Source organism: Pholcus phalangioides, unplaced genomic scaffold (assembly GCF_987345545.1).
Source record: "Pholcus phalangioides strain wild (caught in Gottingen) unplaced genomic scaffold, Ppha-v1.0 ptg000024l_1, whole genome shotgun sequence".
NCBI classification, from domain to species: domain Eukaryota; kingdom Metazoa; phylum Arthropoda; class Arachnida; order Araneae; family Pholcidae; genus Pholcus; species Pholcus phalangioides.
The window spans coordinates 7,507,257-7,528,980 of NW_028301616.1; the positions used below are offsets into that span (position 1 = coordinate 7,507,257).

Genomic DNA, 21,724 nt, shown 5'->3' on the forward strand with positions numbered 1-21,724 from the left:
AATGCTGTGAACGGCTTTATTCTGTGTGTTTTCTAATGTTATTGTACCATGTGGAAATATCAACTGTTGAAATTTCGAAAGAAATTTGATTATTTAATTAATATTATTGCTTATAAAATATATTTTAGCATAATGTTATATATTTTGTCCTATTCTACATTAATCAAAAACTAATTGTCCTAATTTCAATCGAAAAATAAGTTTCATTTGACAGGTGGCAGCAGAAGTTCCGGTTCACAGATGTTTTTCACATGTAATATGGTACTTGTACTGCAGTGGTTCTAAGCCTTTTTGAGTCCATAGCCCCCTTTGTACCATATTTTTTCTTACGCCCCCCACTCCTCTTTACCGAGGGGTGCGTACGCAGGAATGGCCTTTTTTAAAGGGGGCACAAAAAATTATCACTTTTACAGGAGATTATGCATAACAACCGAGTGTTGCTGGTAAATTTGATAAGTACTTTAAATTTATCTAATGCATCTGTGATTATACCCCAGTGTAATTGTTGAATTTGATAAACATGAAAAAATATTCCAAATGAGTCTAGTATGTGTGATGAATATATTCGGATCTCTCCCAATAAAATGTTAACAAATTTCTCGATCATACCCCGATATAATGATGCAATACATGTATGAATTATCATGTTTACCAACGACGCGACGCTTAAGTATTATGCATAATCGCCGGTAAAAGTGATAATTTTAGTAATTAAATTTACCAACGACGCTTGGATATTATGCATATTCACCAGTAATAAATACGGACGCTTAGTCTCAGAATTCAGAAAAATTGCTGCGCAGAAAAAATCCTCATAATGTGTAATGCCTGGGCCCCACTCGTGTCGAGCCTGGTCCAATAGTCACTTCCAAACATTTGCTTCCAATATTTGATGTCCCCGATACAAAGAAGCAGCAGCGGCATAACGTTGGCTACACATTGGCCTAGTATTCATTGGCTAATGTTTGCTTCCAGAACACTCCGCGCTGTGACTGTTGGCGTTCTTCGACCAATCTGTCGCCAAACGGATTGGAAGATCGGGAAGGAAGGCGGCACACCTTTTGACTGGGTTTTTCCAGGTTGGAACCTCGAAGGTACTAGTCGTTCTGTTCTACCAGCTTTCCAATACTTTCCAGATTCCAACATTCTATTGCCAATGGTGGAGCGATGGGAATACTTTTTTTCCCAGATTTTCATAGATGGTGCTCGTGACATTAATTTTTTGTTAGACTCTTGACCTTGCGTAGAGACCAGAGTGCCCCAGAACTCCACAAAATACTTTAGAGCCATCTTCAATCTGTTGATCGCGAGAATCGTGGTGCTCCCCGAAGCACTGAGTGTTTCATGCTTGTGCCCTACTTCGTGCTCACGAGAAGTTTCGATTAAGCATCCTGTGGAAATTTTCATCCAAGAATTACAATTACAGACATGCTTATGTCAAAGTTGCCATAAGGATGCTGCTCATTGTTTGATAATGGGCATATACAGTGCTCTGGCTCAACAAAGGTTGAAGACTTCTGGTCTCAACATATACATGCTCAAAGCATGGCGATATAATACTTAAGCCACTAGCGCTAAAACAAATGAATAATCCCCCTTAACAATAATCCCTGAATGAATAATCCCCCTTAACAATAATCCCTGAATGAATAATCCCTGTTAACTATAAGGAAGAAATTTCCCTGTGGTGTTTCATGATGTGAGCAAGGTTGCTATCTTTAGGCGACTTCTGAATCGTAATGCACGTATCTCCCGAATAAGTGGGTTGTGACTTTGGTCTCTCCATCGTTAATCTTTTTAATCTTGATGTATACTTTCACTCCTTTCATTTTAACCTCTCAATTCCTGGACACCCTGTATCATAAGGAGATAGCCATGAAAGTTTGGGGGGGGGGCAGATATCAATTCATATATACGCATATACATTAGATCAGTCGACTTGACCTTTGACGCTGGGGGGAGACAATGCTCCCCCCCCCCCCCGTAACTCCGAACATACACTGTATATCCACGAACCTTAAGGTAATTAAAAAAATTAACGGCAACGAATGTTATGTGAATACCCGCGTTGCCGATAGCGGTGATGGGCGACACTTGCAGCAATGTTGATATCGGACACGGGGTATTTCGTGCACCATGTCTTTCAAAAACTTTCATCTTCCATTGTTTGTAAATGCCTTTTACGCTCGCTTTTCCCTGAAGAGCAGACAGTGCTTCGTGCGGGTAACGTCTCTGGCTATGCTTTCATAGACGTAAATATAGTTCATTTTGAAACTGTCTTCCCCTCAAGGTTTTTACATAACGTTTCGACTTATATTTTCTAGGTCATACGGAGAATTTCGACAATCCATTCCAAGGGACCAGAACGGACCCGGGCTTCATTGCCCTGTCTTTCTACTCTGGATTATTTTCCTATGCCGGATGGTGAGATTTGAAAATTTACACAAGCTTTAAGCTCTCGTTTTATGAGCTTACAACAAATTATGGTCTTGTTTTTGTTACGCGTAATAAAGTACGGAAATGCAACCCTAGGAAAACAGGCCATATTTTCGCAGTGACTTCATACTACAGTAATACATCGGTTTTCGTCGATAATCCGTTCGAAAGAAATCGGCTAAATCCGAAACCGAGGAAATTATTTCCATGTAAATCCAATTAATTCTCCAAAATAATACCAAAAACCTATTTTGCAGACAATAAATAGTGTTTAATTCTAAAAACAATAAGAAATTAATATGAATGTAAAGAATAAATGAATATTTAACATTTCATCTACATTTTTATACCTTTCTGAAAGACTCTTCCTGGTGTATGGACGCCGGGGGGGGGGGGGAAGGTGCAGATATTGTTTGGGAGATGCCCCCCCCCCCATAAGGACCTTAGGTTTCAAGGCACTATCTGGGGTCACTTCCCTTCTTGGTCTTTTGGCAGTAGGACCAGCTTCAAAGCCAAAGGACCCATGTCGCACAATAGATCTCTAGGTACACCCCTGCCCCACCCTTAAGGGTAAGCAGGTAAAGACGTCTGTTTCTGCCATCTCTAAGATTTGCCCAAAATTGGACATTGCCTTTTTCTTTAAAAGGCTGCTGGCTCTGGAAAGTTTCTTTGGTCTCATTAAATAGTTTGGCTAGACGCACGGGGCAATGCTCATAAAAACGAGTCACATTGAGCAAGCAAACGAAAATCAGCAGCGAGGTCACACGTGTGGGCAAGTCGACGAAATCCGAGGAAACTGGCGAAAATCGAGACACATTTTTCGCTGCAAAAAAACCGGCGATAACCGAAGTCAACGAAAACCGAGGTATTACTTTGTGGCGATGCTGTCGGCAAGAGTGTGTAGGTGTTGGTTTCGAATAGCATAAATCTGCCAACACCTCGTTATGTGTGCGCGCCTTTTCTTGGCCTCTCTTCCGCTGTTTGGGAGAGAAGGCTTTGGTTTCTTGCAGAGTAGAGATGTCTTTTAACTGTGTGTCCGTGTATTCTTATTTCGTATATATGTGTTAACGTGCCGTGTGTTTCTTCTAATTAATAAACCGTATATTTAACCGTATCTAAAATTGAACAGTCTTAGTGGAGTCAAATAAAATTTAATTATGGATAAATAGCTACTTCAATTTAAATGTCATTATCACCTCCGGCAACCACATTTGGTGTCCACAAACTGGTGACCCGGACGTGATGAAACGATGATAAAAATTTATTAGTGCCAGAAAACGTCGCAGCTCATCGATTGTGTTGGGCAATGGATAGTCCAAAAGTGCGGTAACACGATCCGGCAACGGGGAAATGCCCTTTTCTGACACAAGATGACCTAAAAACTGAATTTCTTTGAGTCCAAATTGGCATTTGTCAGGATTGAGAACTAAACCGTATTCGCTTAGTCTCTTGAACAACACATCGAGATCTTGTTCATGCGACTTCTCATCAGCTGACGCAACAAGAATGTCGTCTAAGTAAACATAGCAGAAGTCGAGATCCGAGAGGATGCTGTCAACGAATCGTTGAAATGTTTGTGCGGCGTTCCTGAGCCCAAAGGTCATGAAAACATACTCAAAGAGACCGTGCGGTGTAATCACAGCCGTCTTGGGAATATCACTTTCTTTCACAGGAATCTGGTGGTATGCCTTTACAAGATCGAGTTTAGAAAATATTCTTTTTCCAGCCAGACCGAAAGAAAAGTCTTGAATATTGGGAATAGGATAACGATCAGGAGTAGTTACGGCATTCAACCGACGAAAATCACCACATATGCGCCAACCACCTGTCTTTTTTGGGACTAGGTGGATAGGACTAGCCCAAGGGCTTTTGCTAGGACGAATGATGCCTTGCTTCAAAAGCAAGTTAAATTCTTTCTTGACGGCAAAAAGTTTTTCAGGAGAAAGACGTCTAGCCTTTGCGAAGACGGGAGGCCCTGATGTTTCGATGAAGTGGATAATGGCATGTGGTTTGGGTTGAGAATTTAAGACCGAACCAGTGAGATTTGGGAACTTGGTCAAAATTTTATGGTATGTAGTGGCACCAGAAACTGTAGTTAGACCGAGAGAAGGACCAGTGGTAACGACACCAAGAGAGTATAGAGTTGTCAAATTATCAACCAACCGGCGATTCTTGACACCAACAAGTAAACCGAATCTCTCCAAGAAATCGGCACCCAAAATAGGACTTGTGACGTCGGCCACTAAGAAATTGAATGAGAATATTCTCCTCAGTCCGAGATCAAGTTCAAAATGCTTAGTTCCATATGTGTGAATTTTAGTGCCATTAGCCGCATATAACGAAAGGTCGTCAGGCTTGGAAACTTTGGCAAGTGATTTAGGAAAACAGCTCACAGCTGCACCACTGTCAACAAGAAAACGAATTTTCGATTTTCTATCACAAATGAATAAGCGACTTTGAAAGTGGCAATCTCCGGCCGCCGCTGTAACAGGATTGCCCACTAGTTTTCCGAGTGTTGGCAAGGTGAAATGCAACGATGTGCTTTTTCACCATATCGAGCATGATACCAGCACAATTTGCGTCGATCGGAGCGATCTGAAGATTTTTTCCGCTCACGAGTTTTCGAATTGTTTCGCGACCGACCTCTGTATTGGTTTCGAGAACGAGAGAGCTCTTCGACTCGTGTGGCGAGCGATGCAATTTCTTTTTTAAGCTCATGCAACTCTGAAGAAGGCAGAGGAGGTTGAGACACCTGAGAAACGACAGCGTTGAAACTCGAAGCTTCTAATATGCGATCAGCTATCTGAGCTAAAGAGTCAAGAGGATCCCGACAAATCGACAAAATTTGTTGAACACTGACGGGTAATCTTTGCTGCCATAATGTGCTCAAAACATCATCACTGATTGTGTTATTCGACAAGTTTCGCATCTCACAAAGTAGCTGGGACGGTTTTTTGTCGCCTAGCTCGCACTCATGAAAAAGAGATTTCAAGCGAGCAGTTTCAGATTGAGCAAATCGGGAAAGAATACGTTTCTTTAGAGTCTCATATAAATCGTGTGTGGGAGGATTACGTACTAAATCACTCACGTAAGACAAGATTTTTGTGTCGAGAACGGAAATCACCGAATGAAACTTCGTCTTATCCGCGGTAATGCCTGCCGTGATAAACTGGGATTCCACTTGAAGGAACCATAAATCAACGTCGGCTTCCCAAAATGGAGGCGCACGGAATGAAACACGTGAGACTTCGGTTCCCGAAAGGGAAAGTTCAGTCTGACTAGCAGTTGCTTGCGGATTTGCCATAGCGAAAGAATGAAGACGGCAATAGTCCTACGAAAGAGAGAAATATTCACTCACCACGAAACTGAAATTAAAATCCACGTTGCAGAGAGGTATTCATGATTCGTTATAACATACGAGGCTGAACTGGAACAGTGGTTTCAGAAGGTAATATCCGATAGTCCTGAGTCACCAGTTTGTGGACACCAAATGTGGTTGCCGGAGGTGATAATGACATTTAAATTGAAGTAGCTATTTATCCATAATTAAATTTTATTTGACTCCACTAAGACTGTTCAATTTTAGATACGGTTAAATATACGGTTTATTAATTAGAAGAAACACACGGCACGTTAACACATATATACGAAATAAGAATACACGGACACACAGTTAAAAGACATCTCTACTCTGCAAGAAACCAAAGCCTTCTCTCCCAAACAGCGGAAGAGAGGCCAAGAAAAGGCGCGCACACATAACGAGGTGTTGGCAGATTTATGCTATTCGAAACCAACACCTACACACTCTTGCCGACAGCATCGCCACAACTTTATCTTCAAAAACGGAAATCCTATGAACATGAAATTTTCCTCGGTGCGAGCACATGAATGGAAACTAAAGATATTTCTATTAATGGATACATTTCCCAATTGAGTGTTATGCTGAAAATTATGAGATGTCAATGTATTATTTTTTATTCTAAAATAATCATTGTAGGAGCCTTTTATTTCGGTAATTATTATATTTACGAATCCGTTGAATCGCACATCTCGGATTTTAAATTGTATCACTGTGGAGAATTCTGACTGAAAACTTGGAAGTAAGAACTGGAAATTTCCATCAAAACTTCACGGAAAACGTCAAGTTTTGTAGTTTCTAAAGTTATTCAAAGTCTTTAAGTTGATTGAAATCTTGAAAATAAACGTCTCGTATAGCATTAATATAAAATTAAACGATATTTTTATTCATCCCCATCTTGAATGCCGTGCAATCGTATATAATGACATAATTACATAGTATATGCGCTAACATGAGTACAGTGATACCACGGCTAACGAAGATTCGTTCCGGATTCACTTTCGTTAACCGAAACGATATTTTATATTGGTTTTTCTATTGAAAATCGTTTAATTCGTTCCAGCCACTGCTAAAAATCCAAAGATGAACGTTTTGTAACCCTTTAAGCGACATAGCTGAAATCACTAAACCCACCTTCCAGATGCCGTCTTTTTTGATGAAGTAGACTTTCTTCTGATTCTCTGCATCGTGCAAACTAGAAGGGGGGGGGAGGATATAGGGAAAAGTTACATTGAATATAGTGTTACATCAAATAAACTTTACAAAATGTCAATGCTAAAATTAGAGGCATTTTAGCAGACGAGATATCTCGTCAACGCCGCTCAAATTGTTAAGACCAAGGAGCACTATAAAAAAGACAAACTGGTCGACACCTTTATAATGAACAGATTCAAAATTTGATGAATGAGAATTTACCGGAAGATTAGACACTACTTCGCGAAACACCGGCCATATCGCTATATTGCAATTTACTGCCATTAATGAGATGAGTTGGAAGGCGCTGTCTTGGTGATCGCTAAGATGATCGTTAAGGAAAATATCTTATCTATATATCCCTCCCTCGGGTTCGAACCCAGGACCGTGATAGCAACCTTCACGGTGGTAGACGAGCATCTTATCACTACGCCACTCTGGCGTTGGAAAATTTGATACTGAAGATTTTTTTATTTTTCACTATGTACAAAGTACGTATGTATCGAGTTCGTAGTGTCTCCCATACATTTGTTGTCGGCTCATTTCTGTGTCTGATACGCACAGGTGGGGAAAAAGGAAATCTCGTAGAACGTGTCCAGACTGTTGAGTTTGGTGCTGAATTCTTACAATGAAAGAAAGCGCTCTTAAAACAGGCTTTTTTTGCCCTTTCTACTGGCTGAATCTTTACATGAAGTGGTTTAAAAACGTTCAGAAAGAGAAGTGAAGGTGCATCTGTGGAAAGATTCCGAGGTGGACATGAGTTAATCGGACTCAAGTGATAGTTTTATTCTGATGATCATTGACGCTAAAATTCAGCTCACGATGCGCATTGCATCCATGTCATCGAAAATAAATGGTGAACCAAGGTGTTCCTAGAAGAGATATCGCAGTCTTTGTTTACGATTTACACCGTCACCTATTCCATAACGGCGGAAAATTCATGTTCATTGGTTTTGTGTTTTTACGGTTAATCAATGTATTGTCTGTTTTTCCTCCTAAAAATTGCAATAAAATATGATCAAAATATTAAGGTGAAAAAAATCTTAACATTATTGCTTACAAAGCATAGATCTTCGAATTTCTCAATGTCATTTACGGAGGCATAAATTTACGATAATTTTAGGAGATACATATTTAGTCCTACGATCATTCTTTGAATGCATGTTTACATCAACTTTGTTCCCTATTATAGGAATTTCTTGAATTTCGTGACGGAGGAATTGAAAGACCCCTTCAGGTAAGCACTACTTAACCGTACATACACCTCGTACACATTTCTCTACGGAATTTCTGACGAATTGGTACAAGCCGGAATGTGTATTGTGAACCTCACGTGAAGTTTCTTTCTATGCGGAAAACAATGTGCTTGTTATGCGCAGTACTGGCATCTGTCAATTTTTCCAACCATGAGTGAAGTGTAATGATTGATCAATTTCACCGTTTTAGGCTCCCTTCAGGTAAGCAGACAATTATCCACAGATGATGCATCATTTAAAGCAGTGTTCTTCAATATTTCTCTACTTGAGGCCGCACTTGTCGACAATTTTCTGGCTTAAATTGACACCTTTGCTTGCCTTTGATAATTTTTTTTTTTTTTTTTGGTTGTATTTGGCTACTTTACTTGCCCGAGACAACTTTTTTCGCGATATCAGTCATGGATCACGATTTCCTGTATTTTTATGAAGGAGATATGGTCAGCCCGGGCATTTATCTTGTGCGTATTGATAATTATCTACCCGGACGGAATCTAGTACGGGCCGCTAAACTATTTTACCGCACACCAACTCTATTTTACGGCCGGAGGTTGTACACAATTGGTAGGACATCTTTAGCTACCCTCAAATATCCCAGAGCCCGCTAGGGAACCATATAGCCTACGCTTTGAGAAACACTGGATTAGGTATTGTATCGGTGGGGAATTAATTTTTTAAATCTTGTGATTGTACAAGAAATCAAATTTTAATCATGAATCATGTTTTTTGTAACTGTTCGTAATCATAACGATGGCAATTTATGAAATGGAATATTAGCTTTGAATAACTTGATTTGAACTTTTTTTTACAGAAATTTGCCTCGGGCGATTTACATCTCTCTGCCGCTCGTTACGATCATATACGTATTAGCAAACGTTGCTTACTTTGCTGTGCTGACGCCTAATGAAGTATTGTCTTCGAACGCTGTTGCTGTCGTGAGTACAGACATTGTCACTGATATTCAAAATTCTTTACACTGTAGTTGAGCTGGCAGTGAAGTAAATAATGCAATGTTGTAAAACAGTGGTTGCCAAACTTTTTGAAGAGTGACGCCCTTTTGACAATTATATCTTCTTCCCCCCCCCCCGTCATTAAGGCATTGACATAAAATTAGTTTTATATTATATCTATGACATCAGATAAGCACGTCCTGTTTTCCGGGACATTCTTGATTTTTTTTTTGTTAATGAATGTGCTTTAATTTCCATGATCAGTAATTAATAAAATCTAATTATTTATTTATAAACTAACACAACCAGCATATGTCCAATTACAGCGGAGTGAAGAAAAATAAAACAAAACACAGACATAAACAGCACCTTGCAATACAGAAAGGCAAAGAAAGGCACGTTGCAATACTTTCGTTGGCAGAACTGTTTTATTATGAGATTTCAAACTCCCCACATGCTTCTTAGCTTTGGATCCTTGAGGGAGTATCATCAACAGACGGAATGCTTATCTTGCGTGTTGTAATGGTGCAGAGTGGGTAACCAAACTCAGGATCGCCATTACCAAACGCAGGGTGCAGTGTAGGAATATTTTTGGGTTCCTTTTTGTAGGAAGAATAATTTTAGTTTAATTGTCATATTTGGATATTCATAATGTTTTCATAGCTGTGGTGCAGTCGCCCTTGCGTTATTATACAAAATGGTTTTTTTTTCTTTTCAACTACAGGAGTATTTTCCCGCGTGAAATTATTGTGGGGGAGTACAACCCCGCCCTCCCTTTTCCCGATATTTTTAAGCCCTTCCAATATTTTCAATGATTTCAAAAGAGCTCTCATAATATAAAATGTAGACATTTCCCCTAGACATTCACGTTCTGTGTTATTAATTTTTTTAAATATTTTAAAATCATTAATTCTCTCTAAATTCCCTGCATAAATATTAACGATCCATATTGATTGCGTGTGTAGTTTGATGGAATTACATTATGACACACATAATTATATGGTAAGTAGCTGAGTTGAGGCATTTTTTAGTTTTGACATATTCTTACATTTTGTGAAAAATGTTTCTTATTCGGACTTTTTCATTTTGGAGAATCTCTTGCGATCCCCACAAGTTCATTAGCGCGACCCACACTTTGGGAAATACTGTTGTAAAATATTGAACTCGAAATTTTTACTTATACAACTGGAGATTTTTACAAAAAATAAGAAAATTATTCGACTCTACTATGTGATTTTTTAACTCATGTTCAATGGTGTAACATTTGAATTGTTTAAAATATTTTTTCCCTCAGACGTTTGGCGAGAGGATTCTCGGAGTGATGTCCTGGATCATGCCCGTCTCCGTAGCTCTTTCGACATTTGGTGGCCTCAATGGAAACATCTTCGCTTCCGCTAGGTATGGTGATTTGTTGTACGCATTGTTATGTTCCCTGCATTTACTTACAGGGTCTTCATAAAATGACTTTTCCGATATGCGTGCCCCCTAGCGGCCACGAATGCAAAGGAAATTTGAGATATAGTTCTTTCAAAGTATGCGCTCGAGAATGAGAAGAGAAACAAAAACCTGGCTCTCGCGGTTATGGTTACAACAAAATTTGGAGAAAAAAAATTAATTCAAATGTGGTAACACTTTTATGCACTGCTAAAAGTTATCCGTGCATTTAAAAAACAATAGAAGTCGTTAGAAATGTGACTGTGCAATGATAAACGCCGGCGCAAAACGGAAACATTCAGTTCACATAACTGCCGTAGGAAGCGCTTCCCCCCCCCCCCGAGGGGTTAGAGCAGTGATTCCCAACGAGGGCGATACAATGTTCCAGGCGGCGGTAGAAGCTACGGATGTAACATAGGATCCTACGGGTTATATTGCGCTGGGGCAGAGCCTCCTAGAAGTAGTATCTAGGAGGCTTTGGCTGGGGGCGATGGGACAAAAAAGGTTGGGGAAACTATGGAGGTTAGAACATTACCCCTTGGCGAGATCTCTCTTTGACTACGTCGGCGTTTGGTATTGTGCTACGGGTGCAGTTCCAAGCCATTCATGGCTATTTGGTGGCATGAAAGTGAGTGTTACCATTTGAACTTTTCGAAATTTTGTTGCTGTAACTCTTACTGCAAGAGCTAGGGTTTTGTTTGTCCTCTTCGTTCTTGGGCGCATACTCCGAAATATCTATACCTCGAATTTCATTCGCTGATTATTATTTATTTTTTTTGCTGCCGCCAGGGGCTCGTATATCGGTAAAGATATTTTATTACCACCCTGTATATGAATAAATATGAATAAAACAAAAATATTTCTCGTAAATATCACAAATTTAATTGTAACGGGATATTCCATTTACAGCTGATTCCTTTCTATAAGACGACTTTAGTGGTAAACGTGTGGGGGTCACTTGCGGTCGTCTTGACGCCATCTTTATTTTAATTAAGTAATTCCTCTAGGAAGAAAACATTCGGGAGAGGTCAAAACCTGTTTCAAACTCAGTCTAGGAGTGTTCTGCAAAACATTATTTGGATGTCATTTCCATCTTAGTTAACTCCCCTTGAGAAACTATTCATAGAAATTCTAAATTTTTATCAAAAGTAAATTTGCTTGCAACGTTCGTAGTAATTCGTTTAAAATTCTGCCTACAAAAATTTTAATAATGCCTTTTTTTCCAGACTGTTCTTTGTTGGTGCACGCGAAGGGCATTTACCGAGCTGCCTTGCGATGATCAACATGGGACATTACACGCCGGCACCTAGTTTGATATTCCTGGTATTTATGTATTCTATAATAATGCATAGTAATTTCAGGCGTGGATCCATTACGATGTGTCGGGAGGAGTGACCAATTGTGTATATCTTGTCGGATCCCGCATTTTATAAGACAGACTACTCCCCATACTACCAGGCTTTTGGATGAGTAATCGCCCCCCGTCCCCTGGATCCACGCCTGGGTGATTGTCATATACGTAGAAATTTAATTTTTTTAATTTATTTTTTTAAATATAAGGATACAATTTTTTTCCAATACACATCTCTGCATACTATACGTAGTGCCAGTGCCGTTACTAGGCAGGTGCACCCCGCACAGGGCCCACTTGGAAGCAGGCCCGTCATTTGGGGGGGGGGGGGGTCGGGGGCCGTTGCCCCCTGACTTTTAAAAATATACTAAAAATGGTATATAGATATATATATACATTGAGTACATCTAGTTTGTGCCCCCCCCCCCGGAAAAAGTTGAAACGACGGCCCTGCGCTTGGAAGGGGCTCATTTAGACTCAAGAATGGGCCAGAAGGAGCCTAAATGCAAATTTTTGCACAGGAATGGCTAGTTATGGCACTGCGTAGTATTATTACAGCAAGAATTCCGAAAAAATAATTTTCATTAATTTCACTCCCCTCCAAAATTTTAAGGGTTAGTTTTGTAAAAAGAAGGGCATTATTTTATGGTAAAGAAATAACTCAATTCAAAAAAATTATTTTAAATTCCTCAACGAATTTTGGAGGGGTAATTTTGATGTGCGTATTGGCTGTTTCCAAAGCAAAGAATCCATAACCTATTTTTGAATTCAAATATCTCTGCTGATATTGCGTATAAGTACATGGACGTTTCTATTGTTGGCCTCAGAAGAGACAGAGCCACGACTTTCTGATTGGATGTTAGAGGGGAAAGGGGCCCGGTATAAAAATTTAGATCTTTCATTTTGTTAAACGCGGCTCAGAAGACGCAGGACAACAACTTTGTAGTTGGGTATTTTAGGATAATTTCGCCAAATGAAAAGTTTTTTAAATGACTACAACTCCTCGCAATAGGAAAGACTTATCTGATATCCACGCGTTATTTGGATACGTTTTCCAACTGGAAGTACGCTTTTAGGGTAAACGGTTCACCGGTTGTTCCGCGGTAAAAAGACTTTCCTATGAATCTAGTATATTTTTCAAGTTTGTTGCAAAAACCCTGTACGTAAAGAGGTTACATTTGTAAAGATGCGGGTGAGTAGTGCTAGAAAATATTCATGTTGTCTATTCTTGATTCCGTGGCACTTTATTAAGATCGTATAAGTGTTTTTAAAATTGGTGGTGCTCCATGAATGGAGTTTTCACCTAAAAATGTTAACGAGGCGCCACCTATCGATGGAAATTTTAACCTTTTATCATTGTCTCAATAAAACTCCAACTCTTTTACAAATCTAACGGTGAAAACCGTACGTCAATTTGTGGATTTGGACAGATTTACCGTCCAAATTTGACATGTCCAAATTTATACGCGGGAGATCAGTTAATTGAATGTTTTTATTTTTTTAATGTATAGTGTCTATTGAGCTTGGCGTATCTCTCAACAACCGAAGTTTATGTTCTCATCAATTACACGGCATTCACCGAAGCCTTATTTGTGACTTTCTCAGTGGCTGGCCTGTTGTGGTTGAGGTATAAAGAACCGAATTTGAAGAGACCGATCAAAGTAAGTTTTTTCCCTAACACACCCTCGCATTATGCTTTGCAAAAGTGATAAATCCCTAAAAAAAATCGCTTAGTACTTGCAATTTTAGGCTGACCGATTTTTCAGAGATGAGAAAGCGCTAGTAGTTTAATATTATGCTAAAAGTGAACAAAGTTGCCAATTACTGCTAAAAACGGCGAAGATTTTCGAATAGTGGGAATTGAAGCTCTACTGCAAATCAGTGAGCGGTGGATTAAATTGGATTACATACTGGGCCGTAACTGGACTTGGGCAAACGTGGCCCCCGAGCTAACTAGGACACCCACAAAAAATATACTTATTTTGTCCTCTTTCAAGGGGGCCGCAAGAAAAGATCTGCTCGTAATTATCAATATTTATAAGTTTGCGGAAAATAATTTTTATCCTTGATGTCATTGAAGAATAAAAATTGGAGTAGGCTCCGTTGAAAAAACTGGTGATTTAACAAAAGAAAATGAGGCTGCTAAAAATACGGGGCTATCCTTAAAAGCAGTTCATATGGTCACCCATGGCACAATCCCAAAAAACACATATTTTCCCCCTTCCTCGGGACATTTCCGTATTTTTACGTAATTTTGCTCATCATGACTAATAATTACCTTTTTATCAAACGTGAATTGTCATTCAGCATTGTTACCAAGGATTTAAAGTTATCTCCCCAGTGTTATTAAGTTATCTTATAGTTACTTATTTCCAAAGTTTTATTTTGTAAAATTCATTTTAATCTACTGCAATTGGCAATAGTGCTTCATTTCCCAACGATTACATATTTTAGCAATCGACGCTTTTTCGGCATCGTTTTTGGCGATAATTGGCGATCTCCGTATTTTGCCATGTTTGGAGTTCTTTTCGAGGAAATATGGTCGGCCTAGAGTGAGTGAGTATAACCCCGCCGTCGCCACAGTAGTGTGGTTCTCAACTTTGAGGCACAAATGCAAGCTTGTACGTTAGTCTCGCCACAGATAAAGCCTACAACGGTACAAATATTCAATCATTATACTTCATTCAGAATTTCGGATATTTATGGCAACACTAAAAATTCGCCGTTGTGGTGGTCTACTAGTCATAGCGACGGACCCCACCGTTGCCACGGTGGTCGGCTGAAGTTGGTTTTCTGTAGTTCCGAACTTCGAGGCGCGAATGCGAGCCGATCTGCCCTTCAAGATGTCTCGCCACAGAAAGCAACAGACTTACAAACAGTACAAATGTAATTCAATCATAACACATTACTCGCTTCACTTCTCAAATATAGGTGGCAATAATTCACAATACTAGATACGCACTCAGACTGTTAGGTACACACACTTCACTCATAGTTAGAAAACTTGATGGCAGAACTACACAACAATCATTACGCAAACAAATTTCACATTAGGTTCACAACACGTACATGCACGGGAATGAACCAATTCGTTAGAAATTCCGTAGAGGAATGTATACAAGATGCATGTACGATTGAGTGGTAATATTAGCCTTGTATGACATGTTTTTGCGAAGTACGAACGCCTGGGTAACCAAGTGGTGATGAAGATTTGGAAAGAAACTTTTCACATTCCTCTGTAGGGAATCGAACCACCAACCTCTCGCTGTTCGGGTAAGACTGTGAGAGGTTGGTTGGTTCATAATCAAATTAAGATTTAATATGCGATACACAGGATTATATGTTTGATTTCTGATTGTGGTCTTACAACTGATTTTATACTTGAATTGTGATTTCATGGTTGTAATGTATGTTTTTTTATAATAATTTGCCAGAGGTATCCAGTCCGTGTGGACAATGAGCCGCTATTGCCATATGGCGATGTGGCTTGGATATATTTCGGTTTGACGATTGGTGGTTGGATTCCCAATACGGAACGTGAATTTTCTTTCCGATCTTCATCTCGCTTGGTTATCCATACTTTCGTACTTCGTATGAACAGCGGAGAGAGTGACGTCGCGTTTCAATCTGTATGACATGTTTTCTTCGGCAACGGAATATTTCGTCACGTGACAAACTAGATTTTTCATGTCCGGCAATTGGTGCCCGTGCTATACAAATATTGGTTTTGTGGACCAGTGCTCAATATATTTGAGCCCTCACAATATTTACAATAACTTAACGCTTATAGCTGTTATAACAAGTTTTGATTTGTTTCTACGCATTTCTCTACTTGCACGCCGACGCGCAGAGCGACTACGAACTGAGTAATCCCATTAAACAGCCTCAAGTTTTGACTTCATTGCAGTTTGTAGGCCAGCTTTATAATATTGTTAGTAGATGAAATGACTACGAGAGAGACTGCTTTTCATGTACAGTGACGTCATTATACATGATGTTCCATGAATTCGTAAATAGTTTAAAAATTTATAAAAATCAGTATATTTGAATGTGGTTTGCAAAAAAGTTATTCTCACGAAGTGGGCTTCTTTTAATGCAGAAAAAAAAATTAGTTCAAATTTTTGCTGATGGAGAGCGCTTCACGAAAGCATATCACTGGAAATATGCGATTCGATTCATAAAATGCAGGGTGTACGATTAACAGCTCGTTTCTGAATTTTCCTGTTACTGGTACCTGAATAAGGTTTTATTGATGTTGATCATTGATGGATAAAACACTATTGGTGCGAAGTTGTTTTACCTCAGCCATCGATTTCCGGCTGAAGCTTTGCGAACGTTTCGGACACACCAGAGATTGGAGAACGATTCAGGTCCATTCACTGCTTCTGAAATTTCGTACAATGCTCTCTATCAACAAAAATTTGGATTTAAGTCTCCCTTCGTGAGAACAACTTTTTCGCTGACTGCATTCAAATAATCAATTCCTTGAATTCTTATGAATTTTTAAACCATTTACAAATTTACGGGACACCCTGTATTTCATTGATATCATATGCTACTTATCATACTTTCATACATCATTATGCTACTCATGATCTTCTGTTATCGCAATTTTGGCATGATGTAATACAAGTGTACTGGCATTTCGTAAATAAACAATGCTCGACTTTTGACAGCTCTTTCGTAGCCAACTGCTGAGTGAAACCAGTTTTACCCGATCAGGAACTGATTATGAGAAGTGTATTTTTGCGACTCATTTTTGAATTTGTATTTTATTCTCTTGCAGGTGAACCTCATTCTGCCGATAACGTTTTTGATAGTATGCGTTTTCCTGCTAACTCTTCCGTTCTACGTCAGCCCGTGGGAGACCGGCATGGGCATTGCCATCACCATCTCTGGTATCCCCGTGTATTTCATCACTATTTATTGGAGAAACAAACCGAAATCTTACTCTCGAGCAATTAGTAAGTTCACGATTCATTTTAGTCCGAGTTAATTTTTTTGTTCGAAAACCTTACTTAAACGTAGTAAAACCCCTGCAGGAGCAAAACTTAACCTTTTGTTAATCAAAATCTCTTCGATCCTTCCCATGACATAATTATTTTCTGACTCGCATTAGCCCATTATATGACCAATATTCTTATTACTTCACTTTTTCAACGTAAAATAAAAAAATTACACATGATTTAAAAAATTAAATATAGAAGGGAAATTGTGTGGGAGAAAATTCCATATAAAATTAAATACAAATTTTTAAATTATTTTAAATATTTTTACTCACTTTGTAATTTTTATAGCAGTCAGTTTAATATTTAGGTACAACAATTAAAACTTACAAGTTGCAAAGTAAGAGGAAATATTATGGGGCAAAAGCAGACCCATTTCTAGAGGTAGCGTCTGTGAGAAGTTTTACTGCTACTTAACGGACATGACCCTCGTAAAGATTCCTCTTGGATAATAAGTACATGCAGGAACGATTTATATGTGTATGCGTGGCCATGACGTATTTATGTTGTCCGAGATGTGCTTGTTCCTTGTCTTTACAAGTATCGTGGTTGAAGGTCTGCCTGCTCTCTGCGGAGACACTTTTCCAAATGGGAGACCCGCTGACTTTGACACCTCGAAGTTGGGAAAACTCCAGAAAAACAATTCAAGCCGGTCACCATTGTGCCGCCAACAGATTCCGAACCTGGATCACTCAAGAGTCCGGCATGATGCCCACACGACCGCACAGCAACTTCGAGGCGCACGCAAACCGGCACCGCAGTGGTGGTCGGCTGAAGCTGTTTCTGTAGTTCCCAACTTCGAGGAGTGAATGTGAACCGATCTCCCTCTTAAAGTCTAGCCGCAGAGACCAATACGCCTACAACGGTACACCTCTCCAATTATGACACTTCTCATAGTTGAAAAATAGATGGCAGCACGATAGTTAGTGCTACACAGAAAACAAATTTCATGTTAGGTTCACAACACACACTTTCCAACATGTACTAATTTGTTTAAAGTTCCGCAGAGGAATATGGAAGAGATTCATGTGTGGTTTAGTAGTAGCTTCGAGGCGTGAATGCGAGCCGATCTTCCCCGTAAAAAGTCTCGCCGCAGATAGAAAGAGACCTACAACGGCACAAATATTCCGTATGAAAAATAGATGACAGCGCTGAAAAATTCACGCACACCGCACGCATTCCGACTGCAAGGTACACATGCACATTTCCGGAGCAACTCTTTCGGTATAAATTGTCCATGTCGATGGGCCAGAGTTATGCTCGGAAAAAATAACAGATCAAAACGAAGAGCACTGATTCGGAGGATAGTCACGTACAAACACCAAGTCAGAGCAGGCGAAAGTGACCCCCCCCCCCTTCAGAAAATAATTCTTGTTCATTTTATGTCCCCGTCGCATTTATTCTAGTCTTTGAATCACTTCTGTACTTTATATTGCAGGTAAAGCCACCCGAGTGGTTCAGAAACTTCTCCTTTGCGTTCCAGAAGACAAATACGACTAGTAACAAAGAAAATAGATTGCACAGTTCTCTAGTCATCATTATGTGAATCTCAGCGTCACCAATAGAGAATATGTATTATACAGTGATGTGATGCATATATTATCACGTGTCTAAAGCGACACCAATGAACGTAACGAACTGACAATCATTCATCAGAGGCCGATTCAAGCCAGGACGACAAATCATTTACCTGTCGAATACAATCATTTTAGTTATACGATTGGCAGCAGCGTATTCAAGCTCCAATGATGTATTTTTTAGCAAATTTTATTAACCTTCACGAAGAGCTTCCATTAAGTATTTTTAAAAAGAATAATACCTGTATTCACTCACAATGTTTGTTTTTTGGTTGAATTTACACGAATGTGTTTGAACCACATTTGATTAATGTTCTAATTTGTTTTCTATTCTTTAATTTTGTTTATCACTTAATCCCCAGAGTTGAACTAGAAAGCAAAGATGCTCGAGCTGTACGAGAGTGCGGGTCACTTTATTAATTTGAAAATGGTCCGCGGGGCAAGTTAAGCAATCTCTAAATGAGCCAAGGATCAGTCAATTGATCTGGAAATGTGCCGGAGGTCATTTTGATGACCTGTAAATATGCCGTGGGTCACTTAAGTGATTTGCAAATGTACCGCGGCCAGCTTAAGCGAACTGTAAATGTGGCACGGGTCACTTGGGTGATCTACAAGTGCTGCGCGGGTCACTCAGATGATGTGGAACTGCACCGCCCACAGGATACTTGAGTTATCTGTAAAAATGTGCGGCTTATTTCATTTTCGAAAAATTGGGTATTAGGTCGTTGTACACATCAGATGACTCCGAGGGCCACGGGTTGAGCATGTATGATCTAGAGCAGCAGTTCTCAACCTTTTTTGACTCGTGGAGCCCTTTTCAATATATAATTTCTACGGTGGAGCCCTGTTTGACTCGAGAAGCCCTTTTTTGTACGTAATTTTCATGGCAGAACCTTGTAGGCCTCTCTTATTTATTTATAAAATTTACTGATTCATTTTATTTTCCCCGAATCGTCGCGGAGCCCCTGGGAGGTTCACACGGAGCCCTTGGGGCTCCACGGAGCACCGGTTGAGAACCGCTAATCTAGAGGTTGATGGGCGGGGGCGACAGACAGATTATAATAAGCTCATTGCTTGATTGAAAGTTCCCTATGCAGAGGTGTTGGAAGTGTTTTAGACATGTGGGTGCCCGAATTGTTCTTTACATAGGAAATTTTTACTTCGGAATTTATTCTGTGAGTGCTCAAACGGTGCTGAAAAAATTACTGTGGGTGCTTGAGCACCCGGCTCCGACACCCGCTGTCTCAATGGTTTATGTAACGCAATTTATTTTGTTGAATATTTTCCATTTTTCTTTCGAATATTATTGTGCATAAGTGCCTGAAATACTTTTATACACATAAAATAATTATCGATAAACTCTAGTCGATCTTCAAATTTCATCAATGCAATCACTCCTCTGTGCCATTTGTATTTTTTTATTTCTCGAAGTATTGCTACATGAACAATCACATTCTGCTGTAAATGGTTCTGATTCTTGTGATAATTATATTGGGTTGAAACTTGAGTCCATCTCAGCTCAAGTAACTTGCTAACCGTCGGTTATAGGAACATATTTTCAATAAGGGAAAAGTATTAAAATAACATGTACATTTCAGATGTTGTTTGTTTTGCCAAGGGTCGTATATCAGGTAACTCGGTTTTGATGCGGTCTTACTGTGTCCTATATATTTCAATAAGAAAATTATTCCTCTGTCCCAACTGAGAGCCCAACAAAAAAAAATCCATGCTATTGAGTACAATATTAGCAGATATATTTGGATTCCAAATCGCTAAAAATAAGGGGAAGATAAGCATATGAGCAGGAATCTTCAACATGCGGCCCCCTCAAATATTTTCAAAGTTGCTCGCAGACAGAGAACCTCAAATATTTACAAGATTTATAAAAATGCTGAACAAAAAATCTCAATCAGAAAATGTATTCTAGAAAAAACACTTCAGAACTAATGGAATTCATAATTATTATTGAAATAATTAATTTTGAAATTATTATTTCGCAATTCAATGCAATACACAATTTATGAAACAATTATTAAGGAATTATTTTCAGATTTAATTAAAAAATATTTTCAGAATTGATGAAAATTCATTTTTGATTTGAAAAACTGGAAATACATGAATTTCTTCGATGATATAGTTCTCCCCCCCCCCTCGACATGGAGCGCTAGGCAATCTTTGGACATACCCGTTAAGACGCCACTGTGTGGATCCATGTATCGCAGTACGACTTGTTAGCCCGTGGGCTTCATGGATATTTTTATTTAACCAGAATATCTCTGACAGGTAGGCGACCCCTGGCATAAAAAATTTTGTCCCTCGATATATTGTTCTTTCCTTCCCCCCCCCCCCCCATTTTGAGTGATTTTGAACTCTAATATCTTGGCTAATATTGTACTTGGAAGCACGAAACCTTTTTTGTTGGGCTAAGTAGAGATAGGGCAACAATATTATAACGAAAATTAAGACAATGAAATAATATAAAAAATTAATTTTTGTATTTCGGTGCCTCAGTAAATGTCATATACGGCCGTTAGTGAAAAAATAGCTGACCTAAAATAGGCACGGCATTTAAATATTTTTTCTAATTGAAAGTGTTTATGTAACCCACGGTTTTCACAAGTTATTCGAGCTGACTGAAGTTTTTCACCCTGTACACAGGGTGTCCAGTAGCTAAATAAACCCTTCTAAAGTTGATCCGAGGCGAAACTTTTCACTTATAAAACATTTTTAAATGTTGCTGGACATCATCCTAGATGCCATTATTTGAAATTAAAAAAAAATTCTAAAAAAAAATTCCAGAAATTCATTTTTTGAATGCATGTTACTGTTCCTTGGGAAATATGACAAAAAATGAAACTCAGTGTTCCATAATTTGAGTTTCGGTCATAAGGGAATGAACATTTTCTTACATGTCAGCGCATGAAATTTTTCTAGATATATGACCAGATGTATTATGGAAACTTTCAAAAATATTTTAGACTTAGCTTCAAGAATGATCTTCAACAACGTTTTGGAAATGTTTTTATAGTTGGAGGGTTTCCTCTTTGTGATTGTTTTGGAATCTGCTATTGGACAACCATAAAAATGGACACCCTGTATATTTATGTACATGCATAACTATGTAATATTTGTTTAATATCGATTATAATGCAATGAAAGTTATTT

The 21,724-nt window shown here is 39.0% G+C and overlaps 1 protein-coding gene across 2 annotated transcripts in view; it reads left to right on the top strand.

Annotated features, from left to right (window-relative positions):
• LOC149068653 (large neutral amino acids transporter small subunit 2-like) overlaps nt 1–21,352 on the top strand; it is a 51,051-nt gene extending 29,699 nt beyond the window's left edge. For both annotated transcript variants that reach the window (XM_089251309.1, XM_089251308.1), the window contains exons 3-10: nt 2,325–2,424; nt 8,181–8,225; nt 9,053–9,176; nt 10,486–10,589; nt 11,852–11,948; nt 13,488–13,637; nt 16,763–16,940; nt 18,421–21,352. In XM_089251309.1, the coding sequence (XP_089107435.1) occupies nt 2,325–2,424; nt 8,181–8,225; nt 9,053–9,176; nt 10,486–10,589; nt 11,852–11,948; nt 13,488–13,637; nt 16,763–16,940; nt 18,421–18,482 (860 nt within the window). In that variant the 3' untranslated portion in view covers nt 18,483–21,352. The remainder of the gene's footprint in view (nt 1–2,324; nt 2,425–8,180; nt 8,226–9,052; nt 9,177–10,485; nt 10,590–11,851; nt 11,949–13,487; nt 13,638–16,762; nt 16,941–18,420) is intronic.
• Nucleotides 21,353–21,724: the final 372 nt, after the last annotated feature.